This window comes from Rhamphochromis sp. 'chilingali' (genome assembly GCF_963969265.1).
Source record: "Rhamphochromis sp. 'chilingali' genome assembly, chromosome: 19".
NCBI classification, from domain to species: Eukaryota; Metazoa; Chordata; class Actinopteri; order Cichliformes; family Cichlidae; genus Rhamphochromis; species Rhamphochromis sp. 'chilingali'.
The window spans coordinates 33440295-33454540 of record NC_137946.1 but is presented as its reverse complement, the minus strand read 5'-3'; the positions used below and the strand labels follow the sequence as shown (position 1 = coordinate 33454540).

Genomic DNA, 14246 nt, shown 5'->3' with positions numbered 1-14246 from the left:
CCTGCTGGGTCCATGTCTGGTGACGTCGTACTGTCAAGGCTCGGCTGTGTGGCAGGCAGGAGTAGGACCCAAAATGCAGGACTCACAGGCACGAGGGAATGAACTCAAAAAGGCAGCTTTATTGCTGAAGAGGCAGAACATAGGAAATACAAAACTAAACTGGGAAAAGTAAACTAACACTCGGAGAGAGAGACACAGGGAAATCCACGCAGCATGAGGGACGACGTCACGCTGAACAGAGGGAGACGCAGACAGAAATACACAGAGGGTTAACGAGGAAAGTGGGAACACACGGGGAACACAGGTGACACTGATAATCATAACGAGACAGGGCGGGGTGAACTGAACATGACATGTACGGGCGTGAGAGTCACAAGGTAAACAGGAAGTGCACAGAGGTTCAGACAGGAGGAGAGAGAGCACGGGGAAAACACAGACATAACGGGCTGGGGAAACATGAAACAACCACAAAGGGAGACGAGGGCTCATAAATACATAGAGGGCACACAGGGGGAAGGGAGAGCACGGGGAGAACTTAGACATAATGGGCAGGGGAAGCATGGGATAAAACATAAGGAGAGACGAGGGCTCACAGATACACAGAGGGGCACACAGGGGGTAAAAGCCATGAAGGGAAAACACTTAGGGAACAACACAACAGGGCAACTCAGAAAACATGGCCTAAGCAAGGAACAAAATACAAACATACAAGGAAACTAAGAACACTGTGCCAACATGGCCCAGGACCATGACAGTGGCCTCAGAATCTCATCTCTGATTTTTGCAGATGATGTGGTTCTGTTGGCTTCATCGGGTGAGGGCCTCCAGCTCGCACTGGAGCGGTTCGCAGCCGAGTGTGAAGCAGCGGGAATGAGGATCAGCACCTCCAAGGCCATGGTTCTCAGCCGGAAAAGGGTGGAGTGCCCACTCCGGGTCGGGGATGAGTTCCTGCCCCAAGTGGAGGAGTTCAAGTATCTCGGGGTCTTGTTCGCGAGTGATGGGAGAAGGGAGCCGGAGATCGACAGACGGATTGGGGCTGCAGCTGCAGTAATGCGGACGCTGCACCGGTCCGTCGTGGTGAAGAGGGAGCTGAGTGTAAAAGCGAAGCTCTCAATTTACCGGTCGATCTACGTCCCTACCCTCACCTATGGCCACGAGCTGTGGGTAGTGACCGAAAGAACGAGATCGCGGATACAAGCGGCAGAAATGAGCTTCCTCCGAAGGGTGGCTGGCCTCTCCCTTAGAGATAGGGTGAGAAGTTCGGCCATCCGGGAGGGGCTCAGAGTAGAGCAGCTGCTGCTCCACATCGAAAGGAGCCAGCTGAGGTGGTTCGGGCATCTGACAAGGATGCCCCCTGGGCGCCTCCTGGGTGAGGTGTTCCAGGCATGTCCCACCGGGAGGAGGCCCTGGGTCAGACCCAGGACACGCTGGAGAGATTATATCTCTCGGCTGGCCTGGGAACGCCTTGGTATTCCCCCGGATAAGCTGGAGGAGGTGGCTGGGGAGAGGGAGGTCTGGGCCTCTTTGCTTAGGCTGCTGCCCCCGCGACCCAGCCCCGGACAAAGCGGATGAAAATGGATGGATGGATGGATCAACTGGTCCCTAAATGCAATTGACACCCCTTTCTCAATGAGTAGTCTGGGCTTGGGTGAGCCTGAGTGCTGAAGATATCTACCTATTCAGAACCATGGTAACAGGGTTCTGGCTGATCGGAGCTGGCTTGGCCTTGACTTATCGAAGAATTAAGAAAGAGGAATCGGCGAGTTGAATAATCAGAAATGGGCCCATCTTCCTGCAGGACCACCATCCGTCTTGGAGTTCCTGGGTGGGGTGCTGTGGGTGCGCTGCCTGGGGACTCCAATGTGGTCCCTCCAATCAAGGCAAAGCGTCTCACCTATAGACACATTTTAAGAGATGGAATTAGCATGTCTCATGTCTTAAATGTGTACACAAGTGCTTGTGTGTTTTAATCAACAGGCCGTTGTTATGTATTTAAATCACATCTGACAGCTATTACACTTTATAGTTACAAAGTGTACATAACCTTTATATACTTACCATTGCCTTATTTGCCTCTTGTGATTGAAGAGCTGCCTCTGCATTGTTTAGCTCCTCAATGTTGTGCAAGGGCAAATCCAGAGGCAGTACCCCAGCATCTACCGATTCATTGCAGCCAGTATTGCGGATGGCTCTGACCTCCTCATGGAGTTCGTTAACAGCTCTCGTCAGGTCTGACAGAAAAAGATAATTTTTTTTTAAGTAAGCTAAATTTAGCTGATCCGTGCAGGTAAATGAATTTACCCTGTCTAAAGAAATCAAGAGAAACACCCCGGGCTACTCAGTCACTAATTACTGTTACTGTACTTTTATCACAAGTATTATACTGTAAAAGCAACAGGCCGCACCCTGCTGCAGCTCCTGTGCAGAGCTGAGTATTAAATATGTGCAAACAACAGCATGTTTTCAGTCTCTTGCCACATCTGTAAAGACAGTAACATTTTTTTAAAAGCTTGTGCTTCAGTAACTCCTCATTAATCAGGAACTATGGATTAAAGTACTGTAGTGTACTGTAATACTGAAAAAATGTAAGAGAAGAACTTCAGATCCTGAGTGTGTGAGGACAGAAGAATCAGCTTAATTTAAATTTTGAGGGATAAAATTTACATTTGAGTTTGATGGTTCTGTTCTCTTTGTGATTACAGGAGCTGCCCTCAGATTCAGACCTCAGCACCACCCAGTGACAGCAGACAGATCATCCAACATGTTCACATGTTAACTGCAAAATGAACTGATGAAAACAGTACAAAGGTTAAAGTACCACACATGCTGTAGTGAAAGCTGCAGCTTTATTGATAAAGTTAAAGACAAAAAACAAAAGGATTAATCACTCATGTAACTGTGTCACTATATATCAGCATTAACAGGACCTCAGTTTGGTGTTTCAGAGAGCTGCTGATCTCAGACCTGCACAGCTTCCGTTTTAAACACTTGATGTACTCAGCTGCATGAAGAGCACGTTTGAGTTTCTCTGACACAATTAAAAAAAACCTGATGAAGGTCAAAGGTCGTCACTTGTATGTTGAACTACAAACTTGTCATCTGGAATTCTTTCACAGTTTTTTGCAGATAGTGTTATTTACCATAAAGTAATTCAGAGTTATTCATACCAGAGTAACCAGAGAGGATCATATATTTTTAAATATATAACTTTCTACAGGACTGAATGTAATATCTTTATGTAAAAGTCATCTTTATGTATAACATTACACAAACCAAAAGTCTCCATCACAGTGTTCATGAAATCCTGGGTTTATCCATCTCCTGGGGCGGGCCAACAGAGGAGTTCAGAAGATTTCGCTGTGAGGGAGCTGGTGGTGAAGATCATGAGTCCTGCTTGATCAATGCGATGAGCTTCAGTGTTCCTGTTGTTTCTTAAACGATGCCTCTCTCAGTGGGTCAACAGAACATCTGGCACAGGACAGCTGTGATGAAAGAAAAGTTTCTCCAAACCTCTGGACCCAGGTAACCCAGCTTGGTCCTGATGGTCTCCCTCACTAGTTTCTCCCCAGGGTGAATGTAGCTGTTGATAAAATATGGATTCTATTATGAAATGAAAAGAACAAATTACACTACACTACTGAAATGTTCTGCTGATGTTTTTAAAGTTTCCACGTTACCAGGCTGTAGAGGGCTCTGAAGATTTAAACAGTTTTAGATCCATCACACTCACAGTCTTATGTTAAAATCTCAAAGGACAGCATTATATTTTTGATATTAACAGCAACGCTGGGCCTCTGTAAAGTGTGCAGCTGATCTCATCGCTGTCTAAGAATGGATAAAAAAAAAAACCTAAGAAGTGCTGAATCCTTCAATAACACAGACTATTAGAGTAACAGGTGTGTAGCATCGCTAACTAGCTAGCAAAAAGCCTCCAACACAGTGTGTATGCTAGCGGCTAATCTAGCGAACGAATTAACAACAGAGTGATTTTAGAACTATAAGACGATAAGCTGTGTGTGTTTTTTATAACAGTGACATGGTTGTATTTACCTTAATTAAACGAGTCGTCAGTCACGATAAACCAGCAAAAAACCTCAAGTCGCTGGGCTACGTAAAAAGTGTAGAGGGGCGGGTTTGCGGTCACGTCCAGCGGGTGTGTGGGCGGGAGCGTTACACAGTCGCTCCACCTCAAGTCACTACTGCGCAGACTCTGGCAATTTGCAAGATGGCAGCCTCCACAAGTGGGATATTTTGGCTTCATTTTTGCACAATGGGAGGAGGCGGTGTCGCGTCGTCCATCTTTTATACAGTCATTGATTTAAACACAGAGTGTTGATCTTCCTTCAGCCCGAAGATCAAAGAATTGGGGTATATAACTCTGCCCTAAGTGAAAGAGTTGAAGTATCGTGGGGTCTTGCTCACAAGTGACGAGAGAAGGGAGCAGGAGATCGACAGACGGACCCTCACCTATGATCATAAGATGTGGGTAGTGGCCAAAAGAACAAGATCACGGATACAAGTGGTGGAAATGGGCTTCCTCCAAAGGGCAGCTGACTAACTCCAGACACGAGTGTGACGTTGCCTGGATTCCAGCTAGTGATGGGATTTCCATCTCTTTTTAGAGAACCGGCTCTTTCGGCTCGGCTCACTAAAAAGAGCAGGCTCTTTCAGCTCCCAACTCTTCAGGTTGTTTTGTTGCTTTAATTAATTTATTATTAACAACACTATAAAATTCTGCACAAAAAGAATTACTGGTATCGGATAAAACCTGAACGATACCCATCCCTACCCATTGGGAGCCGGCTCGCATCGTTCACTTCAAAGAGTCGGCTCCAAGAGTCGTTTCGTTCGCGACCGACACATCACTAATTCCAGCTGCTGCAGGTGGACAGGACGAGAGAGAGCAGTAAAAGGAAAGGAGGGGGTCTTGTAGTGTTTGTGAACGACAGATGGTGTAACCCTGGGTACATCACTGTGAAAGAACAACTATGCAACAGAGACATTGAGCTGTTGGCCATTAGCATGCATACATACTACCTCGCCTTGTCCCTGTGTACAAGCCCTTAGTGCGCAGGGAGCCACCAACCACCCACACAGTGCAGAGATCATCGGAGGAGAGTGAGGAGGCTCTTAGGGACTGTTTTGAGTCTACTGTGTGGGAGGTGATCTGTGACCACCACGGAGGGGACATCAACAGCCTTGTGCCCTGCATTACAGACTGTGTGGATAACGCCATACCCATTGTTTCTCCAACAGTAAACCGTGGATTACCCTAGAAATAAAAGCTGTCCTCAAGCAGAAGAGGAGGGCATTCAAATCTAGAGACAAGAAGGAGTTGAAAAAGGTGCAGAGGGCTGAGAGGACTGATAAGGAATGAGAAGGACAGCTACAGGCAGAAAATGGAGAACAAGCTTCAGCAGAACAATGTTAGCGAAGTCTGGAGAGGTCTTAGAACCATCTCGTGCCACAAAGACCAGAAGTCTCTGCCCGGGGGTGATGTAAGGTGAGCAAATTAACTGAATCATTTGATTCATCCAGGATGCAGTCTCCAACATTGGCTGCAGACTCACCCACCCCGACTGCTACTGTTCCACCCCTGACACCTCAGTCACTTTACACTTCCTCTGCTCACCCTGCTCACTACTCTCCACCAACAACAACAGCCTCCAATAGAGCTTTGGAATTGACATAACGGTGCAATGTATTGTAGGAGCGCAGCGCCATATTTGCAGACCACGAATCAAAACAAACTGTGTTGGAAGGAAGATTGCAACGAACCATGCTTAAAAGCAGCACAAAAGAAAAAGGATGGTATAGAGACAGATTGCATCCGGATGCAAAGAGACAGTACTTGCAAAAAAAAGAGTGCATCGGAAATGTGGACCCGTATGAAATATGGCCATGGAGTAGAAATCCCGAGGACCTATTGCCATTGACTTACCCTGATATACAGGGTGGGCCATTTATAAACTTGTAAATAACTCATGAAAGAATAAAGTTACGTTGAAACCAAGCACACCATTGTTGTTCTTGTGACATTACCAATAAGTTTGATGTGTCACATGGCCCTCTTCCTATTGAAAAAACAAAAGTTGTATCCAAGATGGCCGACTTCTAAATGGCCACCATGGTCACCACCCATCTTGAGGAGTTTGCCCCTCACATATACTAATGTGCCACAAACAGGACTTTAATATCACCAACCATCCCCATGTTATTACGGTGTATCCATATAAATGACCCACCCTGTATTTTCATACCTTGTCTGTGGAGTCAGCACATTCATTGCAAACCTGTTTCGCAATTATAAATCTCTGGAGGTGCACATCAAATTCACCAATGGTTGGGTACAAGATTAGGCTATTTTTAAACCTCCAAGTCGTGAGTATGTCGCCATTCAAACAAAGGTAAGTCAGCTTGAGTAAAACGCATTTGATTTCCCCCCGAACATTCAGATTCATTAGTGCAAGGATAAATTCCTTCATGAGGGGGAAATTACAGTGAGAACATGTGGACTCTGTTAGAGGGATAACATAGTGAGTTCATTGTATTAATGTGACGTTGTCCTGAGGATTTTTATTATTCTCTATGGTTAAAGAAATTGCAATGATTTATTTATATTTACTATAAATAATCCAAATTATATATCTTGCTTCCATGTTTGTGCCCTGTGTCACTAAAAACACATTCTATTTTAGTTTTATATATTGATTAATGATAACTTTTGTTGATTGTTACATTTGTGATAAATGGATTTGAAAGTAGATAAAACAAAACTGTCGATCTTGGCTTTTGCTCCTCTCCATTGTTAGTGCTTTTTTGGCCTACAAAAATGACACCTCAACCAAAAATCCTGGCCACGCCCCCTCGCGATGTCACATTCCAAAGCCCTATACACATTCAACACAAGGCTGCAGCCTGTCTCTCCTAACCACCTAGGTTAGGAGATGTTTCATTGAATACCACCTCTGTTCAAAGAAAATCCAGGGGAAAATTTTAAGGCAGCAACTGTGTTCAGACATGGATTTTAAATTTTGTGTTTGATAATTGTTTAGAAAAAAGTATTTAGATTTTTTACTTACCTCAAAGCACATTGTGCGCTGTCGATCTTCGTACTGCACAATAACATGTAATATTTAGTGTCTACTGTTATCTACTGTTAGCTAGTTCATTGTGATGGTGTTGTTTTTATTATGTTGGCCTTTGCTGTTTGTTTTCTCTTCTGGTTTTTTATCTCCATACAGGTGATCCAGGTGTTTTGTTTGTTTTTCTTTTTTTTTCTCCCCCCCTTTCTGACCATCTCTTCTCCCCTTTATTTTTCTTTCTCTCCCTCTCTTTCTTTCATTCTTTCTCCCTGTCCTATCCCCCAGTCATGTCTGTCCCGTCTTTAAAAAATGAAAATAAAATAAATACATAATTATAATAAAGGCCAATCAAATGGACCAATATAGCCATGATGATCCACTTAGTAAAGGAAATCCACTTGGCATCTTTCTTGACCTTCAGACAACAATTCTGATGGCTAAAGATCCAAACGGGATAGGAAAAAAAAAAGTCAAACAAAAAGAAAATGATAGTGTGGACGCGGAGCGTTTTTAGTTTTCAGATTTATCTGGATTAGCGTAAACTAGCCTTTGATAAATAGCAATTAATAGCAAATAAATACAGAGAAAGAAGAATGTGCATATTGTGCAAAAGAAGTCAACACATCTGGGATAAGTGGAGAGTATTACAACTGCTCATCCACTTTGTCACAACCCCCTCCCTGTAGGTCACGTGGTAGAGCAGGTTACCTACTATTTACATGTTTGTTTTTCAATTCCCATCTTCACCCATCTCCATGCCAAATATCCTTGTGAAAGATACTAAACCCAAGTTAATCTGAGATTCATCCATCAGAGTATGGATGCGTGTGAATGTTAGATACAAAGCACTTGTAAATATCAACACTTCACCGAGTTCTTTTGATTCCTCAGAGACATCCGAAGACAAAACACTGCTTAGTAGAATATTTAACACCTTATTACTTCTAGAAGGGAGATGCGTCCAGCATGGCATGGATCTCAAACTGGGGCCCTAACAGTTTTATTACAGAAGCTCGCTCATTCGAGTCTAAACAACAGCGTCTCAGTAACTTTTCACTAGAGATGGTCACTTTATAACACTTATTAATAAAAAAAGCATAACATTATTGAGGCACTGCAAGTTATTTAATCCCAACAACAGAAATATCATTGAAGAAAGCACTTGAATGAGGCAACTTGTGTAAAGCACTTTGAGTGCTCAAGTAGAGTAGGCAAGTGGTATTTAAGAATCAACCCATTTACCATTTATGAGGAGAGAGAGAAAAAATAGTAAAAATCTGCTAGACCACCTGCTGAAAAAAGGCAACAAACAATACAGCAGGGAAACCTCAGCAAACCAACATGTGCATAACTAACAGTAAATGATAAATAACAAATGTTACTGACAGATTAAATGTATAGTGAGGGTGCGCTGGGAATGCATCTCGGAGGCCTGGTACATGAGATCTTCAACTCACACCTCTGCCAGAGCTTCATATTCAGGATATTTGGCATGCAGAGTGGAGCAGACTGGGATCAAACCAACAACCCTCTGGTTAGTTGGTGCCCCGCTCTACTACCTGAGCTACAGCCTCCCATCGCTGTGCAGGTTTCCATCTTTAAGAAAGGGGACCAGAGGGCATGTTCCAACTATAGGGGGAATCACACTCCTCAGCCTCCCTGGGAAAGTTTATGCCTGAGTGCTGGAAGGGAGAGTCCGTCCATTAATCGAACCTTGGATACAGGAGGAACAATGAAGTTTTTGCCCTTATCATGGAAGACTGGATAAGCTCTTTATCCTCTCGATGATACCTGAGGGCGCAGTGGAGTTTGCCCAAACAGTCTACATGTGTTTTGTGGACTTGGAGAAGGCATTTGACCATGTCACTCTGAGTTTCCTGTGGGAGGTGCTTCAGGAGTATCGGGTGTCTGGACATGTGATCCTTATACAACAATTGGAAGAGCTTGGTCCGTATAGCCACCAATGAGTTGGACTTGTTCCCGGTGGGTGATGAGCTCTGCCAGGGCTGCCCTTTGTCATAGATTCTCTTCGTAATTTTTATGAACAGAATTTCTAGGCATAGCTAAGTGGCAGAAGGCTTTCACTTGGGTGGCCTAAGTGCTGTGGCTGCAGTGATGCGGAGGCTGCACTGGTCTGTTGTAGTGAAGAGAGAGTTGAGTGTAAAAGGGGGCACTCTCAATTTACTGGTCGATCTACATCCCCTACCCTCACCTATGCTCATGAGCTGTGGGTAGTGACCGAAAGAATGGAATCACGGATACAAGTGGCGGAAATGGGTGGCTGGCATCTCCCTTAGAGATAGGGTGAGGAGTTCAGCCATCCGGGGAGGTCTTACTGTTTACTCACGCGACAAACCATCAGCATCAGGGAACATGTTCACATTATAAAAAACGTGTCAGCCAAGCCTCAGGTGTGATATCAGGAGGTTCACGTCAACTGAGGTGAGTATGAGACACAAACACACACATGATCTTACTATAGACCAAAATGGCTGTAGCCTTTGCTGGGTTCTATTTGTGTTGCATTTGGTGGAGTTAAGACTTCGTGTCACTAATTCGTTGTTGGATGGCCTTTCTTTGCTCTCTGATTTATATATGTATGTAGTTTATATAGTGTTGATTAAAATCTTAATGCTGGTGGTTCGAACTATCAGGAAAATGTGGTTTTAGGAGTAAACAACAGGTAAACAAAGACTAGAGTGTTAGGCTGATTGTTTTTTTGTTTGTTTGTTTTTTATTAATAACAATTTTAGGTGGTTGACCTGCCCAGAGGTATTAGTTAGGAGTTGATTTTGGTTAACACTGCAGTGTGTGATCTACTGATAGTAGTAATAGCCAAAATTTTTAAAATGTCTGAAAGTCTGTCTGGTTAGTAAGCAACTAAAACAAAACCTCACCCTAACCCTTGAAAGGTTAATGGGGATCTGGTGGATGTAAAAAGGATTAATTTTTCCATTTGAGCACTTTAAATCTAATTTCCTTTGCTGTGCACGTTATAATCTTTATACTGCTGAAAAAAAAAGAGAACACTTGGAATGAAATTTCAATGAACAAACTAAAACTCAACATGAGGAAACTTCAATTCAGGAATTCTAATTCTATCACCAGAGGAACATTTGTTCATTTCCTACTGCTACAACAAGCTTTAGAAATTGTGCTTGTAAAAAAAACAAAAGAAGTGGAAAAGCATCACATGTTTAAAGTTTCGATTAGACTTTTTAATTTATTCGTGATCTTGCATAAACAGTGGCAATAAAATATAGTTTCTTTTACCGAGTTTTGAAATCAAGTTTGTACCTGATGATGACTCATCAGGGGAACATCAGGTTACCATTTCTGGAAGATCCCTTGAAACCACAGAGAATAGTTGGGTCTGTTGTTTATCAGTGGTATCTAATGTCATTGTGTTTCCCTGATGAATCTCACATTTCTATTACCTAAACAGAAATGTAAAATTTAAATTACATTTTTCTTCATCCCTTTCTTTTTGGCTGGAGCTGCAGTGTTGTGTGATGCATTTTCATTTTCATTTTGGGTTAAATACAAAAAGCAAAAAGCTACATTTTTCAAGACGGCCTTATTTAAAAAGATGTGCTCATCTTGGTGGAGAATATTCAGCTCATTTCGCACTGTGACCAGTTGGGAGTGAGAAGTGGGAGACAAAAAAAAAAGACCCATGTAATGATTACATTCCTTTTTATCAAAAGGAATTGTCATGTTTCAGCTGTGTGGAGGCAGGAAAAGGACCCAAACGCAAAACTCACGACAACAAAATTAAACTCAAGAAGCTGCTTTATTGCAGAATGACATGAAAAACTAAACTAAACTAAACTGGGACATGGATAACTAATACACAGGGAAACACAGACATGAGGGAGATTACGACACTGACAAAGAGAAACACAGGGCTTAAATACACAGAGGGCACAGCTGGGAGTGATCAGGCTGGACGAGACAAGGGAAGCAAAACTAGAATCACTCACATGAGACATGGACCTTCAAAGTAAAACAGGAAACACACTGACTGAACGCTAGACATGCAAACTTAACAGCAACTGAGAAGACAGAACATAGGGACCTGAAACATGGGACAGAAAGCCACAGTAGACACAACGTGGACATAACAACGCCACAGGGAAAGAGTAAAACAAAACACAGAACTTCTTAGAAAATAAAATAGGAAACATAATGAAATGCAAACATGACTACATGAACTTGACAGCATAACAGACTTGAAACACATGAAGGGCAAGGGAGACTTAACAGGGGTTGGAAGACACAAGGGGAATCTAATAACAAAGAACTAGAAAAACTCATGAGCTTAATCATATAAACATCCAAATAAACTAAACTCAAAACACTGGGTCATAAGACCCAGGATCGTGACAGGAATGTTTTAAGCCTAATCTTAAAAGTAGAGAGACAGAATGCAAATAATGATAACACAAAACACTGTGTCTCCATGCCCAGGAGCATGACGCTAATGAATTACAGTAGTCCAGCCTAGAAGTAATAATGAGCTAGTTTTTAATCACTCTCAGATACAATGTTTCTAATCCGATTGTTAAGTGATGACGTGACGTAAATCCTAAAGTAGTCTGCGTTTAATATGGCTTTTGTGTTGTTAACATGTTTAATGTTATGTATTTTCTTCTATTTGATCTCAAAAAGCTCCTAAAACAGTCAGTGATCACTGTTGACCTCCCTCGGCTTTTATTACCGCTAATCATTTATTTAAGCTCAGTTTTTAAAACCTTAGGATGTAACTACAGCCCAGCCCATGCAGCAGTATATGAATGACTAACCTCGTATTGTGGATGGATTATCTCAGTTGTTCTCCTGGCTGAAGTTTGGTCCTTTTACAGCATCCTGCCATGCGATTACGTTTGTTCCTGACCACCGAGAACACTCACGTTAACTTTTATCGAGTGGAAAAAAAGTTAGCTTGTTTATATTATGCTAACATAGCTGTGTCGCTAGCGGTCACGTAGCACATCATTATATACCAGCTAGCCCAACTTCAGTAACCCTACAAACGTCACTGCTGTTTAGTTTTCTGTCTTCATTTATGCTGGAAGTGATAGCAGAGCTGTACGTTTTAATTTGTTTCAAAACCCCGCAGTCAGGACATGCTATATTGCATTTAGATAGAAGCTAGCGAGCTAACTCCCTGCTAACTTCTAACTCCGTTAAATGTCATAAATTCCGTTTTCATGGATGCCTGGATGTTAAACTCAATTGTTACACCTGGTAGAGCAGAACGCTGATCATTTTATGAAAGATGAAAGACTTTAGACAGTTTTTCAACTCTCAGTAATGCCATAGTGATCGTTTGATATATGGACCTGCAGCGGAGTTTAGGCCCAGACACGGCTAGTGACGTCAGACTGAACAACCGGATAGATATTTGTGGAAGAAAGCAGTCTTACATATTTGTTTAATATGTGCATTGAAGGTCAAAAAATGACTCCAAACACTTTAAAATCCCTTTAAAGTTTGAAAATAAACATGTTTTTTTGTCTTCTCTCCAGGTTGAAATTAACCTTCTGCACTATGGAAAACCAGACTTCAGATATCCTGCTCTTAGAAGGTTTACAGGTCAGCCCAGATGCCTCCATTCCCACCTTTACCCTCCTCCTCCTCATTTACATCTTCATCATGTTTTCCAACATTGTCCTGGTGATCCTGATCACGCTGGATAGTAGCCTCCACCAGCCCATGTATCTGCTCTTCTGTAACATGAGCATTAATGATGTATTTGGAGCCACAACAATCATTCCACGTATGCTGAGGGATATTTTTATTCCCAGCTCAGATCGGTACATCCACTATGTAGACTGTGTCATTCAGGCCTTTTGTGTTCACATTTATGCAGGTTCTTCTCACACTATACTCATGATCATGGCTTTTGATCGCTATGTGGCAATCTGCAACCCGCTGCAGTACGCCACCATCATGACCAACTGGATGGTGGTGAAGCTGTCGGTCTTGGCCTGGGCAGTAATCTTCATTATGGTGACAATCCTCGTGGGCCTCAGCGTTCGCCTGTCACGTTGCAGGTGGATCATATTTAACCCTTTCTGTGACAATGCCTCTTTGTTTAAGCTCTCCTGTGAAAACATCCTCATCAATAACATTTACGGTCTCGGCTACACTGTCCTTCTGCTGGGCTCCTCCATTGGCAGCGTCACTATCACCTACCTGAGGATCGCCATGGTGTGTCTGAGCAGCAAGAGCAAGACACTGAACAGCCGGGCGCTCCAGACCTACACCACCCACCTGACTATGTATGTCATCATGTTTTTGTCAGGCATTGTCATTGTGCTCCTCCATCGCTTCCCACATTTGACAGACCAAAGGAAGTTAGCCTCCATGATGTTCCATGTGGTTCCTCCAGCACTGAATGCTGTTATCTATGGGATGCAGATCAAAGCAGTCCGACAAAAAATGTTCATCATGTTCACGAGGAATACAGTGACTGTGACTGACGGGAAATGATTCATATTCTCAATAAATAAATAAATATATTTACAGTACGTATTTTCACGACCATAAGGCGCACTGTGTTAAAAGGCGCAGTCTCAGTTATGTGTGCCCTTACTGTATTTAACACACACATAAGGCGCACTGGACCATAGGGCGCATACAAGTACCGTATGCGTATTTAAAAATAAAGCGGGAGCAAACGTGAATTCGGTACCTTACTCACATTTCTATTGCCGGTAATCGTCATCATCAACAACACACAAGCATACAAGTGTGCATATTTAAAAATAAAGCAGGAGCAAAACTGAGTTTGGTACTCACATTTTTATTACCAATAATCGTCATCATCAACAACACACAAGCATACAAATGTGCGTATTTAAAAATAAAGCAGGAGCAAAACAAAGTTTAGTACTCACATTTTTATCATCAATTAAACCCATCGAAGTCCTCATCCTCTGTGTCTGAATTGAACAGCTGCGCTAAATCTCCATCACACATGCCAGGTTCACTGTCTTCACCGTCAGAGTCACTTTCCGTGCCGTGCGGCTCCTCGGAAACGATGCCGGCTTTTGCGAAAGCTCGAACAACAGTGCCAGCAGACATGTTAGCCCAAGCATCTACAATCCATTGGCAAATTGTGGCGTAACTCGCCCAGCGCTGCCTTCCACTCTT

At 42.9% G+C, this 14246-nt stretch overlaps 1 protein-coding gene across 1 annotated transcript; it reads left to right on the top strand.

Annotated features, from left to right (window-relative positions):
- Positions 1–9415: 9415 nt before the first annotated feature.
- On the top strand, positions 9416–13583 carry LOC308387519 (olfactory receptor 52J3-like; the record flags this gene model as incomplete). Its single annotated transcript, XM_080867624.1, has 2 exons — positions 9416–9527; positions 12617–13583. Exon 2 carries the CDS (start codon positions 12639–12641, stop codon positions 13581–13583), a length of 945 nt encoding a protein of 314 aa, XP_080723750.1. The 5' UTR covers positions 9416–9527; positions 12617–12638.
- Positions 13584–14246: the final 663 nt, after the last annotated feature.